This window comes from Marmota monax, unplaced genomic scaffold (genome assembly GCF_021218885.2).
Source record: "Marmota monax isolate L192 unplaced genomic scaffold, Marmota_monax_Labrador192_F-V1.1 WCK01_AAM20220418_F8-fsc00023, whole genome shotgun sequence".
In the NCBI taxonomy this organism is placed as follows: domain Eukaryota; kingdom Metazoa; phylum Chordata; class Mammalia; order Rodentia; family Sciuridae; genus Marmota; species Marmota monax.
The window spans coordinates 14,841,190-14,865,649 of NW_026692907.1; the positions used below are offsets into that span (position 1 = coordinate 14,841,190).

General features: G+C 37.3%; 1 protein-coding gene across 17 annotated transcripts in view; it reads left to right on the forward strand.

The window, feature by feature from the left end:
• Positions 1 to 24,460, forward strand: part of Sgip1 (SH3GL interacting endocytic adaptor 1) — a 208,587-nt gene that overhangs the window by 70,822 nt on the left and 113,305 nt on the right. For all 17 annotated transcript variants that reach the window (XM_058581566.1, XM_058581567.1, XM_058581568.1 and 14 more), the window contains one exon: positions 22,263 to 22,326. In XM_058581566.1, coding sequence (XP_058437549.1) covers positions 22,263 to 22,326 — 64 coding nt within the window. The remainder of the gene's footprint in view (positions 1 to 22,262; positions 22,327 to 24,460) is intronic.

A 24,460-nucleotide genomic window follows, 5' to 3' on the forward strand; every position in this document is an offset into this window, starting at 1 on the left:
CTTCTGCCATGATGTTCAGCCTCACCCCCAACCCTGAGGAATGCAGCCAGTTGTCTGTGGACTGAGATCTCTAAAACCAGGAACCCCCAAATAAACTTTTCCTCCCTAAAAATGTTCTTGTCAGGTTTTTTAGTCACAGCCGCAGAAAAGCTGACTAAAACATTGATCAAGTCATATAATCTGTCCTGGCCTCGGTTTTCCCATTTCTTAAATGGGGGTTATGAAGCCTATCTCTTAGGGTTGTTGTGAGGACTAATGTGAACTCATTGCAGTAATTGTATTGGCTCTCAGATACCAACAGTTAAGCAGGTCTTATATTCCATTTTTTCTTGTAATTATTTTATTTTTTTTACACAAATGGAGCACAGCTTTTCATTTCTCTGGTTGTATATAATGTAGAGCCTTTTTTGTTTATCCCTGGACCTCAGAGCAGCAATCCAAATGCCAACTGGATATTTCCACTTGCACCTGCCTCTGACATCTCATAGTTAATATGCTTATAAACTTAACTTCTCCTTGAACTAACTTACTCTCTCATATTCCTGTGTTCACAGCAATTGGTACATGGTACCATTATTGATTCTAACTATTAGAATAGAAACCCATGAGTCTGTCATCTGCCTCTGCTCAAGGCAAGGTCCTACCAATTTTAGCTCATAGTTTCCTCTTAATTTTATCCTCTCTTCTCCATTCAAACTATCCTGGCATCACCACCCCTCACTTGGATCATTGTGAAGCTCTTTCCTCTTGTCTTCAGCCCAGAGTTTTCTATCCAGCAACACACCTGTTGATACCCATCCCTTCAGTGGTCCTCACTGTCTTCAGGACAAAGTCTCTACTATGTATCAAATGATGTAGAACTCCATCATGGTCTTGGAAGGTTTTTTTTGCCATCTCATCTTTCTGGTTTTCTTCACATTCCAGTGCTTGGAGGTACTTTCAGGTTCCCGTGAATACCATGTTATTTCTTGCCCCCCATGTTTGTTCATGCTCTCTCCTGTAACTGTATTCCCCCTCCCAATTCTTCTTTCCCTCATTAGCTTCAACCAAATTTAACACTACCGCTAAAACCACCACCCTGGCAAGCCAGGGTAGAGGGTACGATGTTAGAAGGACAACTCTAGTGTGAAAGTTTCACAATCTACTCTTATCTCTGCCTTCCTTAGTCGAAGCAACGGGGACTAGTTGTCACTAAACACTTCCTGAACTGAACTGCCCTACTATTCATTGCTGATGATGCTGATATTTCTGTGCTATTTTTAATTTTTTTTTGAGGCAGTAGTTAGTATGATTTTCTTGTGCCATTCTACATCACCTAGCTTCCTGGGACAGTGTTTAGAAATAACTATTTGTATGGTGAAAACTTATTAACCAAGACTCATTTTTTAAAAATATCTTTTATTTACCTATTTATTTATCCATATCTATCTATCTATCTATCTATCTATTTTATGTGGTGCTTAGAATTGAACCCAGTGCCTACACATGCTAGGCAAGCGCTCTGCCACTGAGCCACAACTCAGCCCCCTAAGACTCATTCTTGAAAATTTTGGTGATTTAGTTCCTCAAACCCATCCTCCTAGTAAAAATGACTCTTCATAATGAACACAAAGAGAATTCTTGGCCTTCTAAGGCACAAAGGTTGGTTTGGCTCAAAAAAAGTAAAAAGATTCTGCTAAAGCAATTTTCATAGTTCTTTATAAATTTCTACAGTTTTCCTTTTCCTCTATTTCTGTTAGAATTTGGGGGTGTCTCTTTTTTGGGGGGGGGTGTGTTTGTGGGGGGGAGAGAGAGAGAGAGAAGAGAGCAAGAATAGAATCTGAAATATAATTGGAAGGAAGCCAAATGGCCTAGTCCAGTGTTTCAAAATTTTTGCTCAACCCACTGTAATAAAAACTTGTTTCATTGGACCCAGATATACAGTTAAACATACATAAACAAATTACATGTGAAACGCTTTTAAAACCCAGAAAGTACCCAATTTCCCATATGAGAGATACTCTATTTTCTACTTACTCTCTTGTATTCAATTTCATTTTAAAAATGCTCATCAACTTCCAGTAAGTTGATTCCCTGACCCACTAACAAGCAGCTGATTGCAGCCTTAAAAATACTAATTTAGTTCAACTTCTGTTCTGATGCAGAAAGCCTTTCCTTATAATAAATTCAATAAAGCAATCCTGCCTTTCTGGGGCAATATCCCAAGCATATCTGTGTATTTTCTTCCTGTCAGAGGAATGTAGAGATTCCACTAAACTGAGAAATTAGACCTCCGCATCTCAGGCCTCATGGATTTTCTACTAGAGTGACTTTGAAGTCCAAGTAGATCTAAACAGTTCAAAGCTGTAGTAGTAGAAAAAAAAAAAACTTGACTCTAGATTTGGCCTGTAACTTCAGCTTCCCAAATACTGAGCTTGGACTAGCTGCATCAGGTTACCTGAAGAATTTTTTGATGCATTAGTTCAGAGGCCTTAACTCCAGAATTATGAGCACAAAGCTTGGAAATATGGATATTTTATAAGCTCCCTGCATGATCCCCATGTGACCATGACTAGAAACCTATGACCTGGGATCTTCTTCTAGAGAGTAGTCATGCAATCCACCTTCCTGGTATGGTCGTTAAAGGGAATAAATTGAACTCTATAAATTAAAACACATTTTATACACACTCACAAGCAAAAATATCCAAAAGTCTTAGGTGCCAAAGTGAAGGTCTTCTAGACCTTCCAATCAGAGTAAATTAGCAGGGTAATCTGGGCAAACTAGCAATGGTTTTCTGAATTTTGAAGTTTCAGAATCAACTGCAATGTTTAGACTGAGCATAACCAACAAATTAAAAAAAAACACAATATAAATCAAAAAGTAGCATACAATCATCCCCCAGCTAGCTTACTCTATCCTTGCTCACCTAGAAAATTATTAATAATAGCTGAAAGTATAAAGAGATGGATTTCTTTCTCCTAATAAGCTTGCATTTTGCTTGTGGTGACACCAAGGATTTCTTAGAGCTTAGAGAAAAATGTTTCACATAAATTTTTAGAACTATGACAAAAAGAATCCCTCAGTGAAATGTTGGCCTCTCTGAAATAAAATAACATGATGTACTCTAGTTATTACCTGCATAAAACAAAGGTTTTTGGGTATGCTCTCTTTTTTTCTCCCCCTTTACAAATGCATATCAAAATGAAGACTCGAAAAAGTCCACCTTATGTCTTATGAATAGGTAAAATCTAAATGAGTCAGTCCTAAAGTGAATTGTGGATGTTAAGTTAATGTACTTTGACAAGAGTTTGTACTGGAAAAAGAGAGGTACATAGAATATTCAGTGTGAGGAGAAGATATCAAAGGCTTTTCAGGTCCCGTATGAAGATACTTTACTTCAGTTCTCTCATGGTGATTATGTAGTAAAGATTTATATTTAATAATATAACATATAATAAGATTTATATATAAAGTCACATTCTATATAATATTTGTACATCAAATTCCATACTTTCTGTCTGAGTGATTTGGATTCTGTCTATAGCTACTGGTGAATAAAAGTTAAGTTTCCATGTTAAAAATAAGCAAGTAATTATTTCCAAATGTTGCAAGACATTATAAAAACTGAAGATATTTTAAAAACTGAAGCTAAGGGGCTGGACTTGGAATAGTCACTTGCATGGTTTCTACTAGAGTACCTAAAGTATAAATCCCTGTATAAAATAGAATAAGGACTAGTAACTAAGATCACATTATGTTGGACCTATCATTGAAAGACCCTTCTTTAAAACATGATATAAATTTTCAGGGTAGGAAAACCCAATCTTTTGAGGCATGCTATTTAAAGGAAGGTCTAGAATATAAGAAAAATAAATAAATAGAAAAATAGATCAATACTAAAGATGCTTAAAATTACCATATTTGATAGATGTCTGAACAATTGTTTTCCAGTTTCCCCCAATATTTGAATAAGACAAGCTGCTAGAGAGTATTTTTTTTTTCATCTTTCATAGCTAGATGTAATCAACTCCTAGCTACTCTGTCAACCTCAGAGGAACTTTGGAATGTGCTGATATAGGGAATAGACAATCAGAAAGGAGTATGAAGGATATTGACTCAAATTTTTTGATCCTCCTCCCTTTTATTCCATTACTGACCAGAGGATAACAACACAGCAACACGTGTTGGGAAACACTTTGAAGTTTATGAATTCCCTTCATCTGTGTTATCTTATTTGACCTTCAGAATATTTGGTAAGGTAGGCACGATCTGTCTCTGGAAACATTGTCTAAGGTAAACTAAATAAGATGAGGTATCTGGAGAAAGGAGGACACTTGTCTACTGATCAGTTACTGAGACCATAAAGCTCAGTCTTTGGATTTATTCCCAGAGCTCTGAGTTTTATCTTACAATGCAGCAGAATATGCTATGCATGTAATCACCAAAATATAGAAGCAGAAAGACTCAAATGATGAATGAAGCTTACATTTCCATCCTGGACATTTCAGACGAGATTCTTCCAGTGAGGAACAACACAGCATAGTATTAGGTCAAAACATATGCAATTATGAAATAGTCAGAACAGACTGCTTTATGTGGTTTATCTTAGAGAGAAAGTCATTTTCTAGATTCAGCTGTGTAAACTGGAGTCTGAGCCCCCACTCTAACACTGTTGACCACGACCAGGTAACTTTCCCTGAACTTGTGTCCTCCTCCAGGAAATGCACAAAATAGTGTTTATCTCATGGGACAGCTGAGAGGATGAGATACATGATGTGTTGAATATCCAACTCATGAACTATTTCCACTATATAAAAACGTGAGCTTTTACACTGGGTCAGCTTTGGGATGAGCTGGTGTTTTGCAAAATCAGAAACAGCTCCCCCTGGTGAACATGTGGCCCCTTACTTCTGACTCTGAGTCATTTTGAGTTCTCCTCATTCCCTCAATCTAGTGTCTAATTATCCACTAAATATTTCTCACTTTATATCCTAAATGATTATTTAATCCACTTTTTCTATTTTTATAGCAGTGCCCTGTTTTAAGACCTCCATAATATCTCTTGACCAGATGGTTACAACAATCTCAAAACTGGTCTCCTTACTTCTAGTCTTAGTTCTTCCACCCTTTTCCTTGATGCATATAAATCTAACAAAATGCCTTCTAATAACCTACAGAATAAAATCCAGCTCATTACCATAGCATCATTTGTCCACCCCCCAGCCGGATCTTTATCAAACTTCCCTGCCTTGTCCCCTGTCACTGTCACCTTTCTAAGTTTTAATAACAAACAGCAAATTATTTTTAGCTTTCCATGCACACTATCCAATTCGTTCTTCTGTGTGTGACTCTGGAAGATATCATCTGGTTTGACTTAATAAGCTGCCTTATCTGACAGACAAATGCTCCATGGCAGTAGCTCCCCAGTTGGAGTCCCATGGGCAGGTTCTCTAAACACCAGGCCCCTAGACTGGCTGCTTTCCTCACTTCAGTTCCCTTGCCCAATAAAAAATATATAAATGGGAGATCACCAAAGGTCAAAGAGATGCGACACCTCCAAGGCATTTCCATAAAGAATTGTAATGAGGCTTTGTTTTCAATCTGGATCCTTGATTTCAAGGAGACTGCTCGCAGACTCTGTCTAAAGGGATGTGGCAGGGAGGTGATCAGTCTAAATGTCAGAAAACCACTGTGGTATCTGGTGTCTCCCAGAACCCTCAACGACTCCAACACAAACAGTGACTCACGACCCCTTTATATCCCGAAACAAGCTGACACTCTTTGTCAGCACACTTCTGAAAGGTTTTGACTTTTGATCCAGAAGGAAAAACAGGCGAAGGCTAATTTGGTGACTGAGGGCTGAATAGAAAGAGGACATGAAGTTTTATTCTTGCTGCCTGACACCATGATTGCCTCTGTGGTTCAATTAGCTGTGTCTTGAAGAAACAGGGCAACACGAGTCTAATGAGCCTAGATGGAAGCCCGATCATACAGGTTAGGTTTCAATTGTTTTGTGGCTCAACCAAGACCATGTGACCCCAGTATTGGAATTACCTGAGTACTCTAGAAGGGGTAGATCACATTTTTCCTCTCTCCATGCAAGTCTTTTTATCTGGACATGCCTTAAGTTTTCTCAGACATAATTTCAAGATACAGGAAGCAAAGAGTTAGATTTCAGATTTGTTTTTAAAAAAATGCTTTTAAAAGCATTATAGAGTAGGAAAAATACTACTCCTGGAGTCACACGCAAATATATTAAATCTTAGTACCATTTATCAACCATGGGTTTTGCATGAGTCACACAGTCTCTCCAAGATTCTAGCTGCCCACATGTAAAAGAGGATGGCTAATACCCATCCAGTAGGATTGATTTAAGGGTGAGATAGATACTTGTATGTGAGAGGGCCTAGCATTATAATTAGCACTCAGGAGGAACTGTATCTTTTTATTTTCTTTCATCATCATTGCTAATGGCCAATCTCTTTGTTTTGAAAATAGCTAGGTTTTTCTCCCCCGACCTCCTTCTACTCATATTTGAAAGCTGCGGGTCCAGCAAAATCATTATGGCTGTCTGCAATAAAATCAGATGGATGACTAAACCAGCCAGAGGAAAAATAGGGCGGATCCACGAGGGAGACATGACAGAGGGCTTGGCTGAAGGACTGTAATTTAGAGCATCCATCATCTTTGGCCCAGGGAGCAACACTATAGTCTAGCCTGACTTGAGCTCTGATTTCTTCCAAGGTGTTAAGAACTCATTTAATAGTGATAAAGACTCACCATAGTGCTTGTTATAGCTGTGTTATCTTTGCCAAGATAATTTCTTATATGCTGCTGTTATACATTCATGCAAAACAATGCATTCCTACAGAATAAGAAATTTAATAAGCCCTTTGTGAATACATTCAGGTAGCCTATATAAACTCCCCAGAATAGTACACACAGGTTGGTAGATATATGTGCATGCCAGAATTCAAAAAGGAGAGGATCCATAGCTTTTATTAGGCTCTCAGTGAAGTCTGTAACCAAAAAGAGTTTTTAAGAATCACTGCTACTGCTACAGAGCGAATGACCTTATTTGTGACAGCTATAAGAGACAGTTTTCAACAGTGTATTTTTCCTGAAATCTCTGAACATGTGTCTTGATGAAAACAGGATTCAAGCCATATAGTTTCTTTGAACAGTACAAGGTGATTAGAGTTTTTACTACATTTGCAAGCATGGGGGCACACACCTATAATCCCAGCAACTCTGGAGGCTAAAGTAGGATGATCACAGGTTCAAGTCCACACCCAGCAACTTAGTGAGGCCTAAGGAACTTAGCAAGAAGGACTGGGTTAAAAAAAAAAAAAAGTGGCTCAGTAGTGAAGTGCCCCTGGGTTCAATTCCTGGTACCCCTCCCCCAAAGGTTTTTTTTTTTTTTTTTGCATTTGTTTCTTAGCTACTCCTACAGACTGCCCAAGGTCTTTCATAAAAGTTGATAAAACACGCTCAATTTTATGATACTCTTGTAACCTTAAACTTTCCCTAGTATTCCCTCAAATATCAAAAATAAGTTCTTTATTTTATTTTTTTATTAGTTGTTCAAAACATTACAAAGCTCTTGACATATCATATTTCATACATTTGATTCAATTGGGTTATGAACTCCCATTTTTACCCCGTATACAGATTGCAGAATCACATCGGTTACACATCCACATTTTTACATACTGCCATACTAGTGTCTGTTGTATTCTGCTGCCTTTCCTATCCTCTACTATCCCCCTCAAAAATAAGTTCTAACTGTTTTTCTCAAATGACAGTTTCTTTGAGCATGGCTTGGAGTTTCCTCTTACATTGTCCAGGTAACTCGTGTGCATTACTTATAAATAAAACCTCTGACTATTGGAATATCCTCCCACAGATGTGAAACAGCTGCTTCGGACATGGCCCACCCACAACCCGGTATTAGCTGAGTGACAATGGTGCAATCACAGTGGTGAAGTGGATTTTTCTGGAAATTGGTGGCTGGGAGTATTTGAAAAGAAGAAGCTAAAGTGACTGCCTCTATCACGAAAATAAAAACTGACAATTCAGAGGAAGAAACAGTGCATTCTTTTCCGCTTGCCCTCTATTCTATACTAGGGGAGTCCTGAAGGCCTGCAGGGATGCCCCACAATCAGGGGACACCTTGTCACAGAGATGCCTTTCTAACCTCTTCAATTTCCTGAGAGGCGAGGCCCACTTGAAAGGTTAGCAGTTGCTAGACAAAGGAACGTTCAGTTGGACCATTTCAGTCCCCAACATTCTTGCTATTGCTTTTCATTTCCTTCTTAAACTTCCTTCTCTATACTATTGCTAACAGGGAAAGGAAGCAGACCAGAAAAAACAGACCAGATAGAGCAGATGCTCCCAGAAGTGCTGGGAGAGAGAACAAGAAGCAAGGGGGGTTGGGGGGACTCCCCAGGAAGCTCCTGAGTCATTTAGCAAGTGTGTGGTCCGGGGAGGAGGGAGTTGAACTGTCTCCTCAAACACCCAGCAGGCAGTGTGAAAATGGCCCAAACTACAGGCTTGGAGTTCCACAAACCCAAATGAAACCCCATTATCCATGTTGTGTGGGCAAATGGTGCAACTTAGGAGAGGTCTTCCTCACTGCAAAGTGGAGATGATTGTAGCCACCTCCCAGTAGGCCATAGTGTATTAAGGTGATAATGCTTGAAAAGTACATGGTGGACATTCAGTAAATGCTAGCTTAAGCCTAGATACTTTTATTTCACAGGATTAAATTTTCTGAGAAACTGAGAATATAACCCTTTAAAAACCTCATTTTTAAATAATAATGTTTCTAAAATATGGTGAATATACAGTTGGCTTTTCATATCCACAGATACCATATCTATGGATTCAATCAACCATGAATGGAAAAATTTTGAAAAAAAAATATAATACAACAAAAAAATATAAAATAACACAAAAATAATACAACAATAAAAATGTAAATAAAAAATAGTGTAACAACTCTTTACATAGCATTTTACTTTGAAGTACATATTATAAGTAATTGAGAGGTGATTTAAAGTACACAGGAAGATGTAGAAATTTCTGTACAAATGATGTACCATTTTATGTAAGGGACTTGAGCATCCATGGATTTTGAAATCAATCCTCCAAGAATACCAAGGGAAAACTATATATTATATATATTTACGTATATATACATATATACATATGCATCAGTATATATTCTTGTATTTCTTAAGCAAATGTCATCAAACATAATTTAGCTTGTTTTTTTGATGGTGAAAAGGAACATTTTTATGACTATTTAAAACAATTTTAAAAATACTTTATATGTCAGTCATTGTTCAGCATATCAATGGATACCCCATGCTGTAATTCACAGAGCTATTGGACATTGTTGTTACCCTTGGGCTGGTAGCCTGGCGAAGAAAGCTCTCTGGTTTGCTGAGGTGTGTAGTGTTATTTCCTCTCTGGCAGTCACCATTCTTACTGATATTTAACTTTTTCTTTTGACCCATTCTAATTTAAGAGGGTTCTTCTAGTCTGGAAAAGGCTCTTAGTAAGGGTAACAAGAGCAAATTATCTCTGTCCTTAAAACAAGAGGGACAGGGCTCTGATTAATCTGAAGGTTTTTTTTCTGTTTTGCATACACAAGTGTTAGTACATGGACTCAGACCTTATTTCTCCTTTCCTACTACTTAATTTCGTTTGCTGCATGGGTAGGGTGTCGCCATATTTAGAGTACATGTTCTTTTGTAAGTGAAGATTAGCTGGTATTTAATGGAGCTTATTCCCCCAGTAATAGAAGTCTTAACTTGGAAGCTTGGAACTCTCCTCTCAGTTCAGTGAATGTTAAATCTGTCATGTGCAGGTCACTGAACTAGGTTCACCAATGGGGTACAAGATGAATGAGAACTGGATCCTGTCTTGAAGCAAGTCTAAGACATGTAAACCGTACTCTGAGGCAAAATCAGTTACATTCTATGATGAAGTCTTAAGTGACATTTGGAAAAATCCAAGGGTAAAGAATAGTTTCTGAAGACCAACTTCCTACAGGTATGGCAGGACATTTCTGGTCAACTTGGCAATAGGCAGGTTTCTACCATCTTGACTGAAAAGAAGGTCATCCAAAGAGAGTCATCCAAATACAAGCAAATAGAGCACAAAGGTATAGATACACTTAGAGACAATTTTCATTTGATTGCAGAGTGAAGTATTTAAAGAGTTAGAGTAGCAGATGAATCTGGAGAAATATAGTAGATCACATCCTTAAAGGCCACCCTGAGTAAGGAATTCTGTGTCCTGGAGACTTCAGACCAGATTAAATTCTGCTGAAATCACTCAGGTGACTCCATGTAAACCAAATGGCAGAGGACAAGACATGTGAACATGCAGTCACATCTTTCTTCATGATGGAGAAGATTCTCTGGGAAATACTTCATTGGGTGATTTCATTGTTGGTGATCATCTTAAAGCGCACTCATACAACCTACATGGTGTTTGCTGGTTAAGCAACACACCTCCTTGATGCCATTAAGAAGCGTGGCGAACTTGGTGTATACAAGGCTGCTGCTGGCATAACACAACACACTGTTTTACAGCAAACTTCTTTATGAGTGGAAAGAGTGCTCTCTAAAATAATGACAAAAGTACAGGATAGTCAATACATAAACCAGTAACAGTTGTTTACTATCATCTTCAGTGTGATATACTACATAAAATTGCATGTGCTCTACTTTTGTACAACTGTTATCATGGTGGGTTTAGATACAGCAGTGTCACCACAGTGTCATCATGTCCTAGAACAACACGTTACTCACACATGTGAGTAACGTGTTGTTCTAGGAGATGATGACAGCTACGACATCACTAAGTGGTAGAAATTTTTCAGATCCTCTAGAACCTTATGAGATCACTGTGGTGCATGTGGTCCATCATTGACCAAAACATCACTATGAGACAAGTGACTGTATTTAGATGGTTATCAGTTCAAGAAAAAGAGAAGACTAGAGGACTGGGGATGAGAGTCCTTGCCTGGCACATATGAGGGTTGGGTTCGTCACCAGCCCTACAAACAAACAAAAGCATAGAGACAGAGAACGAGAGAGAAAAATCTAGTGTTACCTCGGGTTTTTGTAATTTGAGAGGAGAAATATCTGGGCCAGCCTGACTGGGATGCTAGCAAACTTTTATATTAAGCACACAGCCTCTCTTGTAAACATGACTGTTCCAGGAAGACTCAAAGTACATTTTTGAAAGGACCACGTAATTAGCTTAATTCAGGTTCAGCATTTGGATCTTGGTGTCTCTATAGACCTCATTTATAATGACATTTTGTTCTGTTTTGTTGTATTTTTTATCATTATTTAAGTCACCTTTGACTTTCCTTCTGAAAACTGTGGGACTATAAGTCAAAAAGTCTATTTAGAGTACTTAACAGAAAATTTAATCAAAATGCTGAGCCAAATTTCAACTAAAAACGTATTAACGTCAGTGGAATTGTGATTCAGATTCAGATTGTCAGGATAATGCCGTTCAGCCAAATAAAGGTTTGCCACACAGTTCCAGACATTTAGAAAGTAATGAGATATTGAGCATAGAATAGAAAGGAAAACTATATTCAAAAAACCAAAGCTACTCAGTATGCTAGAGTACTACAGAACACAGACACATCATTCGTTATCTTCTCTTTCTCAATGTAGTTGTATTTTTCATATTCAGACACATCACACACACATGTCCACTCATGCTTATAGTCACATGTGGTAATGTGTACTGAACTGATGGAAGTGGGTGGATGTTTAAATTCAGACTCAAAATTTCTAAAGATTTCTGTAATCATCACTTTTTAAAAAAAAAAAATTATTTGATCTTATTAGTTATACATGACAGATGAACAAATATATGCACTTTGATATATCATAATATCATACATAAATGGAGTATAATTTCTCATTTTTCTGATTGTACATGTTGTAGAATCACATTGGTCATGCAGTTTTATATATATATATATATATATATATATATAGAGAGAGAGAGAGAGAGAGAGAGAGAGAGAGAGTAATAATGATGCTTGTTTCAATCTACTATCCTTCTTACCACCATACCCCCTCCTCTTCCTTCACTCCCCTCCATCTTATCTAAAGTAACTCTATTCTTCCCTAGCTCCCTACCCCCATTATGAATTAGCATCCACATATCAGAGAAAACATTCAGACTTTGTTTCTTTGGGATTGGCTTATTTTGCTTAGCATGATATTCTCCAACTCCATTCATTTACTGGCAAATGCCATAATTTCATTCTTATTTAAGACTGAGTAAAATTCCATTGTGTATGTGTGCATGCACATCTTTTTTTTTTAAATCTGTTCATCTGTTGAAGGGCACCTAAATTGGTTCCATAGCTTAGCTATTATGAGTTGAATTGCTATAAACATTGATGTGGCTGCATCAATGGTAATATGCTGATTTTAAGTGCTTTGGATATAAACCAAGAAGTGGGATAGCTAAGTCAAATGGTGGTTCCATTCCAGGTTTTCTGAGGAATCTCCATACTGCTTTCCATAATGGTGCATTGGGAATGCACCAGCTTGCATTCCCTCCAGCAGTGTAAGAGTGTATCTTTTCCCCACACATTATCGCCAACATTTATTGTTGTTTGTATTCTTTTGATAATTGCCATTCTGACTGGGGTGAGATGAAATCTTCAAGTAGTTTTGATTTGTGTTTTTCTAATTTCTAAAGATGTTGAACATTTTTTCATATATTTGTTGAACAACTTCAACTATCACTTTTAAGGGGGAAAGTTAATTCAGTAAATCATAGTATAGATGTGTGTATTTTAATTTTGGAAATTTTAAGAACTTATCTTAGGCCCAGATTCCATTTCTAGAAAATATGGATTGCAATGAGCCATTTATGTTGCTAAGCATGCGCATGCAAGACAAATGTGGTCTTCATTTCCAACCTATGAGATAAGATCCATTTTATGGATTTTACTTGGAGAGAGAACCTGGCAAAGGACTTGCTTTGGAGGCAGGTGATGAATACAGCTCTAGATCATGCTGTCCCAGGTAAACACTGTGTGGGATCATTTTGATAGATTGTTGAAAATTAAACAAGACTGTACAGAAACTTAACATTGCCTAACAGAAGAAACAGGAAAAAAAAAACACTTCTAGTTTATGAGGGGAAATGGAATTTCTTCCCCTTTTCATAATAATAGGGAAAGAGGGAGACCTTATTATTGGAACTAGATAGGATACTTTACTTTTATATATTTTACCATTTATAACCCTTAATTAAAATGATAATTAATTATACAAATACATGATGGTATTGATTTTTACTCATGTAGCATTTTATATATACGAATACTTTTTTTCTCGTTTAATACCACAATCACCTGAAGCAGGTATTTTACAGTTATATAAGCTGAGTCCTTGAAATATTAAGTGATTTTTTTCAATGTTACACAGCTCATTAGCATCAAACCTAGAACCTGTTTTCAGGTTTGAATGCAAATATAATAGTTCTGAGAGGTTTGATTTCTGGAGTTATGGGGGATTAAACAAAAGGATCAAAATTAATCTAAATCTTAATTAAGATTGTCAAAATAGGCATATTTACATACTACCACAACTGGAAAACTTAAGAGCTGAGAAGTGCTCCTGTATTCAGTTGCTCTGGTAAATTAAGTATTTTAATTATAGAAAGTTTGTGTTTCATACTCGACTATAGATAATAACTCAAACGCTAGTTTTCAAACAATTACATAACAGTACCTTTAGTACTAAAACTATATTTGATGTCATTTTGTCTTTGGGTGATCTAGAAAACGTGCTAGTTCTTTATGTAGCTTATCATAGTCACAATTATGTAATTAATTGCTATTGCAATTGCCTTGGAGTTTTTTGGTACTTAGTACTTGGTAATAGACATCAATGGCAGGGGAAAATAGGTGTCACTTCTCCCACTCCAGGGCTTCCTAAGACTGCTACTTCATTTAAAATCTAAGTCCTTGACAATTAAGACTTGCATTTCTGGGTCTTGACAACCTCATCTCATGTCACTCTTCACCTCAAACACCACACAATCTATGTATGTGTCCCTTGATGAGTAGATAAGGAAAAACAAAAGTCGATGACAGCTATCTAATGGAAGGAGTGTTTGCAGGTATCAGGAACTGAACTCTCTCACACAAGTCAAGGGTGACAGTAGGTGCTGTATCTCCAGCCTAGAAGAGTCTCTGGTACATGATAGATGTTCAACATTTATCAATTGCTGAATGACAAGATGAAGAAATCTTCTGATAGTGATCCACAATACTCCAGAATTTTCAGGACTGTCAACACTGAGTGAAATGCTGGCTTTGTATCCCCACCCCAAATGGAATATTGGTGAAGAGAACACTGACCTGTGATGGGAAAAGTTGCCATTCTGAGCTTGCCAAGTAAATATGTAGTCCTAGAATCAGAGGATCGTGTAGAAAAGCACATGAATTTAAATGTTAAAAATGTAAGCAAAGAAAGAGAATAATAATATGACCATTTAACCCAAAAAGATGTTGAGGGACTGGCTTAATAAATCTGCATGGCTACAAAGGTTTATTTTCCAGGAGAATTAACTTGATAAAAGACTAATGAAGAGCAGGTTTTCAATGCAACTGGATGGATTTATGTGTTACTCAACTGCATAAAATTCGTGACAGTAGACTTTGTTACCTATTGGGATTTATAGACAAAGGATGGGTGAATGGAGGACAATGGATGATTGTTATTATAAATCTTGCAAACAGAATCAATCCACATGTATCCCAGAGGCCTTAAGTCCTCTCAAAAGAATTTAGGGCTCAAAGGTACATTTAGTTCCTTTTAAACCTTTTATTTCTGTGTGCATTTTTCTGATAGCTGATCTTTTTAAAAGTATTAATAACTCCATGCTAATGTGTTTTTAACTTTCTAAACCATTCTCATTCCTTTTTGGAAGTAGGCTTCACAGATCCTAAATAAACTTGGCTGAAAGCCGGTGGTGGGTTGAATGAGGCAAGCCTTGTAAATCTTCTTTCCCTTTGCATGTCTCTTGCCTCTACTATGTAGTAGGTTAGAATAAACCAAAGGAATATATAACGGTTATGTTCCAAGTTTCTCATTTAATTGACCTCTGAAAAGTACAATGCAAAGCATCACATAGCATGTGTAGTAATGGTTTGTACATTTTTAACAAAGAACTTACTCCTTCCTTGATAAAAGATAAAAAGGCCAGGTTCTAATGGAACAGGTCATATTAAGTATCTAAAGAGTTATTCTTTAAGGAGAGCCTATGTCTCCCCACTAGGCCAGAAGCAGGAAGTTCCAAATTCTTTTTTTTTTTTTTTTTTTTTTTTGATTTCTCTTTTTTAGTTGAGCCCTAATTCAATCCACTTAATGACCAATTAAGTACCTTTAATCCAAATTATCATTGTCTGTTCCTTTCCAGATATAGAAGGATAAAGAGGGAAGAGATACTTGGAGGTTTCCAGAGAAACCCACTCATAGATAGAACCAGTTGCCTTCTGTAATATTTAAAATGTTACATAGATAATCACCTTGCAAACAATATGACACTTACCCAGTATTTTTACTGAACCTCTAGCTCAAGAAGAAGGAGCTCTGGCTTGCCTTCAGACCTCCTGGGAGGATCACCTGATCCATTAGTTTGTAACAGACTCACATAGAGAGAAGATCACCAATGCTATTTTTTCCTGTAGCTCCAGAAAGTTATGTTGCTTGCTGTGAGTCTTTGAATCCCCACTTATCTTTTTTTTGTTTTGTTTTAATTAGTTATACATGACAGTAGAATGCACTTTGATACATTATATATAGTGGAATATGATTTCCCACTTATCTTTTATGATAAATGTTAATTACATTTCTTGAGGCTAAGTTTTGTTTTGTTTTGTCTTGTTATGACTGTGGTAGCCAAGAAAAGCTTGAGATTTTGAAAACTGAATCATCTTTACATTTTGATGTGTTTTTATTTCCAAAGGAATAGACCTATAGAAGCTATATGTGTTGAAATCAGGCATTTAGTTTCTCCTAATCAGTTAAAATAGTTGATTTCTCCTTGTTTTGTAACTGTAAACACTTCAAGAAATGCAAGAGAAATCTTCATGAAGTGATACCCTATGTATTGCAGGTGTTATGCAGGGCTCTTAATATTCATTTAAAACTTACATGAACTTTTTTGATTAGTAGATGAGGAAACTGAAGTTGGGAGGTTAAGCAGCTTGCTTTGCTCCTGGAGGTAATACAGACGAGGGTGGAACCCACATCTCGAAGCTCAAAGCTCACACTTTCCTTACAGCTGAGTATGTTTTCCATGGATCTTAGTAGTGTATATATAGCTTAGTAGAAATTGTTTACCTGCTTAAAATTCTTAGTGATTTCACTCAGTTCCATCATTACATTAATATTGGCATAGCAAACATCAAATCCTTTTGTATCAAATATATTCCATGGTATCTTCTTGAATATTTTCTTCCCTATCGAACAAAGGTCAAACATTTCTTTTTGAAAAAATGTATATTTAGTCCATTGGGGTTTTCAGTTGCCTTTTAGAAATCTCTGATGTCTCATATGAATTTTCATAGATTGAATTTGAACCTCAAGGTGCCATCCATATCTGATTCATTTATGATTCATTGATATTAGAGCATGCCATTACAATTTCCCCAACTGGAAGTGTTGGGGAGGGATATTGGCCAAATTAATTGTTACATTGTATGCATATGTGAATATGTAACAGCAAATACCAGTATTATATACAATTATAATGCACCATAAAAATATTTGGAGAGAAAAAATAAAAATTTCCCCCAAAATACTCAGCTCAGAGAGACTGGGTGCTGTCTTGTAAACAGGTCTGTGCTCCCTAAGCACAAAGATCATCCGGATTTCCTTTGAGTCACCTAAACATCAAGGTAAAGCATTCAAACCAAAGAGCACATACCACCAACTTTGAACAATTTGTTTTGGTTAAAATTATAAATATGTAGCATAGACAATAAACATTGAGTGACTCCCATGACCTGGTTACTGAGAGACACTAAGCATATTTCCTAGCACTTGCTTTTATTAAGCATCCCATGTCTTCAGCAGTAGAAGAGGCACTTGAAGTTATAAGTATCATAAAATGTCATGGAAGGGTCTGGCCTCCATCTAACTGGCCTTAGGTCTTTCTATAAGAACGTCTTATGAATTGGATTACAGTAACTATATTTAAAACTTAGAGGAAACACTGATATGTGAAGAACCTTAATCCTTCCTGACAGAAATACAGTGACCATCATAATGAATAGACCTTGCCAGTCTGGAGTTGCTGTCAATATGCGGCATTATGCCCAGGGCAATTAAATTTGCCTGTTTTTCATTACTAAGACTAAATGTTTGGCCTGAATTTATGCAGAAAATAAGTAATTCCATTACATGTGATTCACCTTTAAGTAACCCTCTAAGTGGATGAAGACTCAAGTTGAAAACTTACATTTATTATAGAAATAATCTATTTAGCAAACATTTATTAGTTTACCTTATGTTCACCAGGAAGCATACAGAGGTTTGAACATGCAAAGTACAGTTCTTGTGTTTAATAAATGTGCAACCTAATTTGACAAAAAAAAAAAAAAAAAACCACTTTTCATTAAAAAAAAATCACATGGGAAGGGGTTGTTTTTAATAAGAAGGCAAAATGAATTGTGATAATAAGATACTCTAAAGGCATGAGGAATCTGGACTCTGGAGTCAGACGGGGTTTTGGAATGTTGTCTGCCAGTTACTGCCTGTGTGACCTGGCGCCAGCTATTTCTCATGCCCCATGCTATACAATCTATATGATAATAGCTCCCACCTTATAGCATTGTGTTAGGCCAAGATAAGGAAGTTTCTGGAAAATTTCCTGAAATATAAATACTCAATAAATTGTCCCTATTCATTTTTATGATGTGTTTTGGGCTGAACTCAGTTTTTCAATGTACCATTGTGCACATGTAATGAGGTCACAGTATGCCCTTTACCCTGAGCCTCTCCCATGCATTCAGACAGGTCCATCTTGTGCAGCTGGAGGCTCCTTCTCCTTCCCTCATACTTCCAAAATACAAAAGTGGATGCCAAAAAAAACTGAATCTCAATGGAATGCAGATTGCAAAAATCAGGACAACTCATTTTTTCTTTTAACAATTATACAAATACTCACTGACTTTTTAAAATAAAATAGTTAAACAAGCAAGAATTGGGTGATGTGCCTGTTGAACTGGGCACAGCTCTGGGTGCTGCAATAGTCATCAGGATCACTCTGCGAGAAGTTGGTTGACTTGTGAAGCAAACAGACTTTGTCTCAAAATCTTGGTCTCTTATGTTTCTTTAATGATTTCAGAAGAAGAACATACTCACTTTGAGTCTGTTTCATAATCCCTAAATAGGGAGTCAGTTACCTTCTGGGGTTGTTGAAAGAATTAGCCTATCTATGCCCAGTGCTTGGCACAGTGGCTGACACAGAGTACTCCATAAACAGGAACTGTCTTCCCCTCACTCCTAATAATTACAGAGAGACAAACTGACACTGCCTCTCCAAATCTCATGTCCAGCAAGGAGATGGACTGTGTTTGTAAAGTAGCACAGTACTTAGATTCTCTATGTTGCTGCAAATGAGAGTCTTCACGTAGTCAAATTAGGATTTGAACCCAGATCTTTGAATGCCAAAGACAGCCATACATTTTTCATCCTTCTCTGCTGTCTTCCTACTTCTGTTTTGGGGGAGTATTATGTGGGAAGACATGCATGAGATGCATTAGATTCCTTATTAACTGTGTCTCTGTACTGACCCTAAACCCCAACCTTACCGCCTCTTCCCAAAGCTGCTCCTCTTCCTCCAGAGCTCTAGGTCACTGAGGAGCTGGCTTTGTTCCTAGTCCTTGCCTTGTCTAGCTCGGCTCAGAAGCACAGTGTGGGGAGGAGAAGTGATCCAGAAATGTGATTCCCCCAAAGTGGCGCTTTCTTAAGGATCTTAAAGGTAGTTTACATGCGTGTTTAACATCAGCAATTAGACAAAGCAATGTGTAAGCCAGGCTGTGAAATGAGTAAGCAGAACAGGCAGAAACAGCATCTTCAAAAGGCTGCCCCCCAACAATCAAAGACACAGCCAGCACCAGTCACCACCTACCTCCACCCACCTCCAGTGTTAGAACCAGGCTTTCTCCTTAACTCTTCCTTTCATCTCTTCCTAGCCTAGTCTGTTTAAAATGGCTCTGTGATAAACTAATTGCTGCCAAGATGTTAGGGAGATAACCATTCCACATGTGACCTCTCCTCCATGTCATCTTACCAGCTAACAATGGAAAGGAAGGAGTCGAGGACACAGAGAGGAAGAGGGGCTTCTTGGTGGGATCCTCCACCTACACTTCTAGGCATCTTCTATGTGGATGGTCCTCACCTTATGCTTACAGGATGCCACCCCCTCAGTTATCTCCTGTTTAGGACTCAGCCAGAACCATGCTAGCCCTTCATTATCAGTGTAACAGAATTCTCTCCCTTTGGATCTTTGTTTTGATATTGGCAGGGAAAAGTCCTTTCATTTTTCAAAAACACTTAATTTTTACCCTCCCATTCTCAGTAAAGAATAGGTGACCAAAATCTATGCTATAAACAATTCAACTGCAGAAATTAATATTACAGTCTTCATGTAGTTATGGAATCAAAAGTGGGAATCACTGGATAAAGTGTTTTTTAAGCTTATCAGATTATCAGACGAGTGTCTGAAACTTGTTATTTTTAGAGTATCTTTAAATATCATTTCTCCTTTTTGAAAAGTTACTTTGAATATTTTTTCTTATAAACTCTCAAAAGACATAGTCATCCTTCTCCATTCACTTTTAACAGAAAGTGTGATTGCTTCTTCTAAAATTTTCTGAAAAAAAACGGTTATAATAAGAACAACGTATACTTTATAACTTCATTTGCTGTAATCTTTTGGTTTTCTTCATACTTTTCCATACTTCAGACTTCTCAAATCTTTCCACTTTTCCTGGGGGATAATTTGATCAATGCTTTTTCTTATTAAACAATTTGATTTGCATTTTTTTCTGGAATTTCACATATATGATATATTTCTACTTATATTCCATGTATAAGTGTATTCTATGTATTAGAAACATGACTTTCAGTGAAACTATACTTACAAATTGACATAGCATTTTATGAAAGTAAGCAAATTCTTTTATCTCATTACTGGCTGATTTGGTATATATGGGCCAAGAGGTTGAAACACAAACAGAATGTAATTTGTATTAAGCTGTGTGATTAGAAATGATGTTGTGAATGGTTTTTACGTCTCCTAACTTCGGATACAATGTACTTTTTACTGGAAAATGGATAACTCGTTATGTTTTTTAATTCCTGTTGTTTGTTATCCAGATATGGTGGTCAAAAGCAGGATAGGATCTCTGGAAAACTACTATAGCCTATTCTGTTGCTAATTTAATACAATAATTACTGAAATTTGTGTGTATTTTCTAATCTGTTTGGTAGGGTATGCTATCTCTTAAAGACTGGGCTCCCAGAAATCAAGAACTTGAAAGCAAAAGATAAAAACAAGATTAGTTTTGTGGTCTTAAAATCACCAGTAATGATTTGTGAATACAGCATTTATTGTGAAACAAAGCTAAACTGGAAGCATAGAGAAATCATTTAGGAGAGTAGAAATCCAAGGAAAATTGTAGGAAGAAAACAATGTGACTATGATATTTTTTTTCCCTATAAGAAAATACAACCATTGGAGGTGAGAGAGAAGTAAAAGGTTTAAACAATAAAACTTTAAATGAAAGGGGGAGAGACTGTATCCCTAAATATTATGGGTAGATAGTTTTAAATGTCAATAAGTTTTCCTATAAACTCATCATTTGAAGAATAATAGAAAATAGTTCCATATGGGAGGAGATTTTTAAAAATAAATAAATAAATACTGACATTTTAAAGACCTAAGTGTCTTAAATGGTATGTTTATTACAATGCAAAATTAGACTGCACAGAGACATTTTGGAGATCATATTTGAGCAGTATCCTAAGAGGCAGATAATAAATGACTCAGATAATCTGAGCGATTTGGGCTGACTCACATGTTTTGGAAGAAGGTGTCATCAAATCCCTGATTCTGTCAGTGTTTTTCCCTTTGTTCCACCTGGTAGTGCCAAACAAATCCCAAAGCGTCAGTGAGTTTTCTACCTCCAACTTTTCAAATCAACATTGGCATTTAGTATATTTGAAAAATATTCCCTAACATAAGTAACACAGGCCACATGATTGCTGGCAACGTGCAGGAGATGGGAAGCTCAGACAGAGCCTTGACTAAATAAGAGCAGAGACCCAAGACTGGGTTTGGTTTGTCAAGATAGAAGAAAGGGGAATTTTTACCCTACTGCTGCCTGAATGGTGCTTCTTGGAACACTTATAATCAATAAATATTATCTGGTACCAGTATGAGATGTAAGAGAAATAAGGAGGCATTGGCCTCTATCCTAGAAAGGCTTGGTTTATCGCAGAAACTGAGGTAGTAACTAATGAGTGGTGACATTTGATATAACGTATATTAACAACATTCTGGTAGAAGAGCCCAGAATAGTCACTGTCTTCCACCACTAGGGTTGAGAGGCCCTCACAGATGATGTAGCATGTGGCTTGGGCCTTAAAGAATTAAAATCTCAACCAGAGGTAAGGATCTTGTACACAAGGAAGAGACACTGGTACTAATGTTGAGGTATGTTCAGAGAATGGTTAATAATCCAATCTAGCCTTGAAAAAAAAAATGGAAGACCTAGGAAAGAATGAGATAGAAATATAGAGTTGTGTCAGGTCAATATAGTTCTCTTGGTAGAGTTCACATGAGCCATTTCTTAGTATGATCTCAGTCTCAAGAATATGTCCAACCTGGAAATGGCTATTCTAAATCTGTGATTCAGTTTTTTTGACAGAGCCTCAATCTAGGTGATGAATAACAGTAGTCTAAGAAAAGCTTGCAATTCTCTCCATACCCATACGTCCTTATGTTGCTTGTAGTGCTACGAATTTACAGTGCCAAGTTCTGATAAACATCTATGGAAAATGTAATAATGAGTCATGTATATATGCACAAACACATACATAAACTTGCTTTTGAACATGCAAGTTTAACAGCTGATGCAACTTCCAAACTAAGTTTACTTGTGCTGCAATAGAACTCTTTGACCCTTTCCTGTTTCCCCACAGGATTGAAAAAACGTACAAGGAAGGCCTTTGGAATACGGAAGAAAGAAAAGGACACTGATTCTACGTATGTACTCTAAGAGCGTCATGCCTCTGCAAGCGAACTGTCAGGGTGCTGCTGTCACTCAAAGATTGCCGCAGAGTTTCCTTGAATATCCTGTAGTTTTCTTTGTTCTCCCCATTTATGGGAAACTGTAGTTTTTCAGCATAATTAGTTAGTTATTAGATTTGTGCTAAAAAAGGTGAAAAATTGTCATCATATGTTCAGTTTTTCATCTCTCTCTCTCTCTCTCTCTCTCTCTCTCTCTCTTTTTTTTTAAACCACCTGGTAGCCTTGCTTGCCAGCAGTCCTGGGAAGCACAAAGTATGACTGATGGTTTTGTGGGGACCTAGAAGCACTCATTTCTACTTCTAGGGTTGCTCCTAATATCTGAATGGAAGAAACAACAAAGCACCTGTTTAGCTAGATTAGTCCTAGCCAAAGACAGAAATGTGTACTACATGCCATCCTAAAGCTCTTACTTGAGGTGCCAAGATTTTGTACAAGCAGAATCATAAATCAGCCAACAGAATTCACAGGAGTGATAGGATATTTGCCTGTGAATAAGCAACTAATGCCAGAAACAATGACAGGGATGCTTTTATGTGTTTAAATGGTCTTATTCAAGAGAATTGATTGCCCATGGACACTGATGGGCCCTTGAAAACATCAATAAATAGCAGTTTCATTCTATGTTTAGTTATTTGACCATCTGGAATTCTTTTTCAAAAGTATTTGACTCTGATACAAAAATCTCAGATGTCCTTCTGAGCCAGGCAGATAACTCCATACATGAGGTTAGCTGGCCAGAACTCAGCATTCCAGTGAAATATCCCCATAAGGAGAGAATCGTGACTCAGCTGTGGCTGGCTGTGACCAGGTGGAAGAGATCTGGGGTGGTCTGCTGAGTAGCAGAATGGAGCTCTTAAACCCCTCATTTGGCTATATTCCCTGAGAGAACGTTAGAAAATGGAAAAATCAAGGTGGTACGGGTAGAGGTGAAAATGAAGGCGGCCACGTTGATTTTCTGGGCATTTTGTGTGTGTGCATAAATTTTCTCACAAGGTGCTCAGTATTTCCCTGTGCCCTTGTCCTCCACAAACTTGTAATTCACGGATAAAATACTGACTATATGAATTAAATCATCTTTCCTACAACTAAATGAGATAATATTTGAAATGCCTACTAGTACTTAGTATTTTACAAATGCTCCGTAAATGACGGCTGCTACTATTCTTATCACTACTGATATAAATCAATAGTAATAAGTTCCTTGTGAGCAATTGAAATGGAATTTCATGGGAATTTGAAGGTGAGAAAGTTTACATTTGGACTGGGGATCTATGATGCTTCAAGGCAGGAGGAGTCCTCAGTTTGGCCTTCAGGAGGAGGACATGCATTTCAGGCAAAGGGAGCCACAAAAGCAAAGGTAGACAGGTGGGAAAGTCCGGTAGGCATCCAGGACCAGGTAAGTGGGGCAAGGTGTCTCCCTAAGCTATAGGTAAAGGTGATAATGGGAGGCAACGCTGGGAAGGAGATGAGTTCCAGATAGGAAGGGCCTCAAGTGCCAGGCTGAGGTATCTGGACTTCCATTCTTCCCTAGTAGGTAAGAAGACCTGAACATTTTTAAGGTGAACAATGTGAAGGATTGGGAGGAGAAATGTTGTTGTTGTTGTTTTATTGTTTTGTGTTTTGCCCAGATGCCAAATGTCAACTCTCTTTTTTTATATTTTCTCTTTGGGTAAATATTTCCTGAAAATTACATTTACAGAATTTTTTTTCTAAATTATTGAGTTATAATATTTTTTCAGGATCATATTTGCATTGTTTCTGAATACATTTGTCATTTTCCTAAAGATTAACCTTGCAGAATAAGTGCTGGTCCCTTTGCTAGGGTTGGAACCTCTGGGCTCTTACACCAGTTCTGCCCATAATTCAACAGCCTTCGAAATTACATTTTCCCTCTCAGGGCCTAGTTTCCTCACATGTTTAAAAAAAAAAAAAGAAAGAAAAAAGTGTACACTAGATGAAATCAGGTTTCCCTAAAGGCCAGATACCCCACCAGCATATCGGCAATCTGTTGACACCTACAGTGTGCCACCTGTTGTGTGGGACACTGCTGCATGCATCTCAGGAGGACATTATAGCAGAAGCCAACTAA